At 52.7% G+C, this 6000-nt stretch overlaps 1 protein-coding gene across 1 annotated transcript in view; it reads left to right on the forward strand.

The window, feature by feature from the left end:
- RAB6B (RAB6B, member RAS oncogene family) overlaps positions 1–4955 on the forward strand; it is a 32360-nt gene extending 27405 nt beyond the window's left edge. Inside the window, exon 7 of the mRNA XM_029940253.1 lies at positions 566–4955. Coding sequence (XP_029796113.1) covers positions 566–630 — 65 coding nt within the window. The 3' untranslated portion in view covers positions 631–4955. The remainder of the gene's footprint in view (positions 1–565) is intronic.
- The last annotated feature ends 1045 nt before the right edge of the window (positions 4956–6000 follow it).

The following is a 6000-nucleotide window of genomic DNA, read 5'->3' on the forward strand; positions in this document are numbered from 1 at the left end:
ATGGGGCCTGTTGTGGGCGGAGGAGCAGCCTGGCTGTGTGTCGTGAACCCATGCCCCTGGTGGTTCTGAGCGTTGCTCCTCCAGCCCCCGGGCTGGTCCCTGAGCACCAGTGGGAAGGGCTGGGGGGGGGGGGGCTGTGCCGAGGCCCTGCCCCAGGGATGTGGCTTCCTCCAGCAGCGTCCGCAGCGACTGAGTGACACGCTCTGACTAGAGCTTGAGGGGTCACTGTTGCTGCGAGGGGCTAGGGCAAGGCACCTGCCTCCAGTGCACCTCTGGAGGGTGGGGCTGGTAGGTAACGAGGCTGAAGCGCTGGTCACCAGGAAGGCTGCTGAGAAAGGGCCTCTCTCGCCTGTGTTCACATAGCCATCCCACAGCCGAACGAGCTTGGCTTCAGGTGAGTAGGGGTGAGAGAAGAGGGGTGGGAGCTGGTGACCCACATCCTTCCTGCCCAGGCGAAGCACAGAGCCAAGTCCCCAGGTGTTTGTGGAAGGACGGAGGGATGCAGGGGCAGGAGCGGGGGTGGCAGCGGCTCTGAGAGTCATCTTCCTTAGCGCAGCCCCCTCAGTGATCGACATCAAGCTGGACAAACCCCAGGAGCCCCCGGCCAGTGAGGGCGGCTGCTCCTGCTAATGCAGCCGGACCTGCCCGCTTCCTTGACACTACTCGCTTGTTGTGTTGCTTCCTATTGGTTAGCTTCCTAAGGGGGGTGGGAAATGAGCTTATCAAGATGGGAGGATTTTTCTTTTCTCTCTGTCTCTAGGAGTAGGGTGGGGTGGGGAGGGAGGCTGGGCATCAGGGATCACGTCACTCTTAACAGCTGTTACTTAAACAACTATTTTTTGGTTTGGTTGTAATATATTGTACTTTATTAAGATTGCCAAAAACTGTTAAAATTTAAAAAAATTTAAATCATGTGTATACAACTTTTTGCCAGATAATAATGTAGTCATTTTTATTTAAAAGATGTGCTTTTTGTTTTTGTATATTTGTAAACTTACAGAGAACCTTTTCCACACACCTCCTCCTTCCTGTCCTCTCTGAACCGTTAATCACCTCTGCCCTCTCCCAGCCCAGCCCACTATATTACAATTAACTGGGCAACTTAATTAGGCTCCAGTCCCAGACCCTTCCAAACAAGCCCTACCTGGTCAAATCAAACACTGAACAAAACAGCCTCTGAAGAGGCAACTTTTAACTCTGTCCTTCTTCCATGGCCAGAGTGGGACATTAGCCATGGCCCTGAGATGGAATTATGACCTTGTGGACGGTAGGGGCGCGCAGCAGCAGGCCCCCTGGACTGACTTCTGCCTCTCCCCTCCCCCTGGAAAGCCCTGAAGCGGGTGGAAGGCATTTGCCACAGGCAACTCGTGTTCTCTGTGGCCCACTCAGTTATTGGCAGCGCAAGGTCAGGGGAAGGAAGACGAGGTGCTGTTGGCAGCCGTGGGCTTGGTCCATGTGTGATTTACAGCCTTGGGGCACCGTGTGTGGTTCTGCAAATGTTCTAACCAACTTTGCCATCACTCAGCCCACATGTCTGGGTTGATCTAAGGGAAAGGCAGAGAGCAGCTCAGTGTGTGCCGCCCTCCGACATCGGGGAAGCTAGAGCCTGTACCGCCCGGTACTTGTGACTGGGGAAGGGAGGGTTGACTGTGGTACCGCCACCTTGAAGATGCATGTTCAGATCCTCGGCTGCTAATACTACTGAGTGCTGTTCTGGAAAAGCGGACTTGTCAATGTGTTTCACCCCCCGGCATAATGCAGTTGTGATCTTTGCGCACTAACCTTTGTGGATATGTGGCAGCCCTCTGGTTGCTTGAGCGTACTGCTGAGGTGGGGTCTCCAGAAGGCTCCCCAGAGAGCTCTCCTTGCCATTTTGACTTCTTTCTGAGAAGGGCTTAATCCTGAGGACCTGTAAAATCTCTGAAGAGAATCCTAAGTGATATAACTCATTTGGCCACCATTCCAAATAGACCCACACTTCCTGAACCTGAGCCTGCACAGAGCCAGGCAGTAGGCAGAAACTGTCCCCAAACAGTAAGCCCTACCCTCGAAGCTGGCATGGACTCTGCCTCCAGGCTGCTGCAGGCATGTCCTGCCTGAGCTAAAGGACCATCTGGGGGTGGCAGGGGGTGAACATCCACAAAGCAGGACTCTAACAAGTTACTGCATTAGAACTTCTCAGAAACTAATCCAAAATGGCAGCCGAGTAAGTGGAGCAGAGCCTGGCAGGACTCGCCGATGCCTGTCCTGTGGGCCTGCCACACACTGTCAGTTTAAGGAGACTCTATGTCCGGGCTGATCCTTAGAGGAATTGACCTTCAGGTGAAGAACAGGAGGAAGCAGGATTCACACTGAGCTCCTCTCCCAGTAGGCAGAGACCGATGTACGAACGTAATTCTGATGTCGTGTTAAGTTTTTATATGTGTGTACATAATTATATATAGAGATAGACTTGTGTATACACCTTCCACACACATTCTCACAGAGATACATGTGCTCAATGTATATTCTTGTTTTTCCTGCTCTCAAGTTGGAACTTACATTGTGATAACAGTTTTGGAAATTCAAAAGTACTGCAAAGTGTTGAAATAAGAAATACTTAAATATTGTCAAAAAACTTGTGATTGTCTTGCCATCAATAAACTAATGCATAGATGTGTTAAACTACAGGCAAAACCAGCCATGGGAATATGTGCACCGTATCTCTCTATACTTATATGCACAGGTGTGCATGCCCACGTGGGCCAGTACCCCCCCACCATGGCACACCCCCAAGTGGTGCTTGTTGGAAGAGTGCTTATTTACCTCGTGAGAATTCCTATGAGTCCATGTTCCAGCACCCGCCTTGTTGGCAGTTAGGGCCATTGCTGTGGCCCCTGGGACAGCCCCATTTGCTGGGCTCTGCATTGGGTCCCAGTGAATGAATGTATGGTGGATTATCACTTTCTTGGTACTAAAGAGTAGCTTTCTTAAATATTACTGTAAAAACAAAGTAGAAACTCTGTTCCCTTCTCATGTGCACACACAGTTTAAGGCACCACGAACATTTTTTCCCCATCACAGCGTAGAGCAGTAAGAGACGCAGTTGACGTTATTGGGCTCCATGTGGCCTCAGTGAGCCCTGCCCTCATCGCGCATACACAAGGTCCTCTCTCGAGTCACGCTCTCCCTAGCCCTGTGGCTTCCGAGGCAGGGGCAGCTGTCTCCTCTAGTCCTCCCATCCCAGTGGTGCCGTGCCATCCATGACCCTCCTTCCCTCAGGCCTGATTTCCACCCTCACTTCCTGGTCTGTTGGGGCAGCCAGAGCTCTCACACAGACATGGGTTGACTCCTTGGCTCTCATTTTGAACAGCTGCCATCACTGTTCTCTTGCCTGGTGATAGTGTCTTGGAGTTAAGGTTCAATAATCAAATAAATGGTCAGGTTCCCTTGAAGAAGAGGTGATAAAGTGGCCTGCACATCCCCAGCGAGGGTTACATCCCAAATCCAGACCGGCCAGCATGAGGCAAAGCTGTGGTTCAGTCCTTTTCCGTAAGGACTAGTCCTCACCCGGGAGATGGCCGGGGTCATTGTGTGCAGGCCCTTTTTTTTTTTTTTTTTTAATTTGGGGGTCTCAAAGAAAAGCTAGCAGTAAAGCTCCTATTCCACAGGCATCTGAAAAATGAGAGCATCAGATGCAGGAAGCAGATAGCATACATATAAATGGACACGCGTTCCAGAATGAAGGTGTGACGTCAGCAGCTTGAGCGTGTAGTCCGAGGTTAGCAAGCTGGGCAACTGTGAGCAAGTCTCTTTGGGTCAAGAGGCCTCTCTGCCATCACTGTCACCACTCTCTTCTCATCAGCACCCTCCAACATCCTGTAACACTCCTGGGTCCTAGGAGCAGTGGCTAGATCAGTTCAAGTGTCTCAGGCAACAGAAATCAAGATTCACAGGGCAGTAGCTCAATGTACAGACATATCTTGAGTGCAGCAGCCTGTCCTCCTGCTGGCAAGCCAGTGCTGGCAGCCCCTGCCCTCAAGTACCAGGTGTGACACAATGGCACCGCTGGCCTCGGTGTCCTGCAGGCAGAGGGGCCGCATTCCTTCGCACGGCAGAAGGCAGGTGAGGACGTCAGGTGAGAACAGGCAGCCGAGGACCGAGTCCCCCTGAAGCCACGTGAGGGGCGACCTAACAGAAATATGTCTGTGTGTGAGAACCACGCAGGGCTGTGTGCACACTAGTCTCCAAACTACCTCTCCCCAGGCGTGCGAGGCGTCCCCACCTGGCCGCTGCAGCACGAGGCAGCGGTCTCACGACCCTTCCAGCCTCGCAGGCAGGGACACAGAGGTGAGGGGGGCGCTTGCTTGTGATCATCCCGCAAGTCGGAAGCAGTCAGGGCCGGGGTGCTTCCAGTCTCCACCCATCGCCAGGCTGTGTGTACACATGTGCGCGCTTGCGCGTGAAGGGCTGCTGTGCACGGGGGTTCCTCGGACCAGCTCTGCCGGTTAGGGTGTAAGGTTCTGTCCAGCGTATGCGAGCAAGCTGGGAAAGTGCACACACCTGTCACACTCCTCCATTGCCAACAAGGCCAGTCCCCAAGTCCACTGATTGTCATGGGCACCTGCAGACCAGGGCACCCTTTGAATTTTTGTTTGGGATGAACTATTAAGGTGTTCCAAAACTTCAGGCTCTCGTGTGTAAACTCTCCGCGCCGGGGCCCTGTGTGGCCAGCGCTGCCCGCAGGGCACGGCTTCTCCTCACGTCGGGGTTTGGTGTGTCAGCTTGTCCCCTCACTATCCCTCACCCACCCCCTTAAAAGTGGTTGGCCATGAGGAGCAGAGAGGGTGGCATTTCCATCTCTTACTGGCTCAGCAGGCGTAAGTGGCCATGTTGACTTTACATAAAACTGTGTAAAATGTGGAAGATTCAGCATGTTGATCAAACAATAAACTGTCCTGATTCTCAACAGAAAACTTCTGGTCTAATGTTTCTAAGTGGTGCAGTCCTATATGGGGGGTGGGGTGAGGAGGTGGGGCAGAAACAGATTTCTTCAAGCGCCCGCTCCACAAAGACCCTCGTCTCCTGTCTGGGTGCTGGGCCCCCCACCTAAAGCCTTTTGCTTCCTCCTCTTGACCTGGGTCCTCCACATACTCGGAGGGGGAGGAGTGGGACACACTAATGAGGTTGAAGCCACACTCATTTCCATAATCCCCACACTCCCTGAACACTGATAGAAGGGAAGCCTCAGGCACAACTGAGACTCGGGGTGTGTGATCCCTTCTGTCATCCCTGGTCTCCACTGAACCAAGGCTGGGGTCTGAAGGGTGGGTATAGGGACTGGATCTCTGTTCCTTCTGCTGATTTCCAGAAAGCCATTTAATGAATTTAAGGTGAATCACAATCATCTTGCGGGTAACACCAAGCAGCCACAAACTACCTCCCCTTCCCCCACAGCAGTTAGAGAATATCCCTGAGAGGTCCCTCAGGCCTCAGTCATCTCCAGACTCAAAGATGCCTTGAAGGCCAGGACAGTTGTGGGACCAATCCAAAGAGGACACAAAGGCCAAGGTCAGGCATAGAACTGCCCTGGTCCGAGAACACTGGGAACCCTTGAGTGCCAGGTTTCATTCTTCGAGTTCCATTTCACTATATATCTCTCCCCTTCAAAAGTTCTATTTCTGGAACATTCTCCAATCTGCCACCTCAAGAAAGGTACCTCTAAATTAGGAGGGACAGGAAATAGATGTCTGTGCCCCCTAAGCCTAACTTTCCTGGCTGCCAGATATAAAATGTGAGGTAGAGGAGGCAGAGGGGCAGAGGCCTGATGACAGCCAAAGTGCACAAACCAGATCAAAGCCAGAGTCCAGCTGTCCCAAGACCAGCAGCCTTTTCCCAGGACTACAGTACTCAGGTGACAGCAAGGGGAAGGGATAACCTCAGTGGGGCACAGCAGTCCCCGCACACCCATCCAGCACCCCTCCCCTTGCTGGGTGAAGGGAGCACCGCTGGGGTTCCCCA

Source organism: Suricata suricatta, chromosome 5 (assembly GCF_006229205.1).
Source record: "Suricata suricatta isolate VVHF042 chromosome 5, meerkat_22Aug2017_6uvM2_HiC, whole genome shotgun sequence".
NCBI lineage: Eukaryota > Metazoa > Chordata > Mammalia > Carnivora > Herpestidae > Suricata > Suricata suricatta.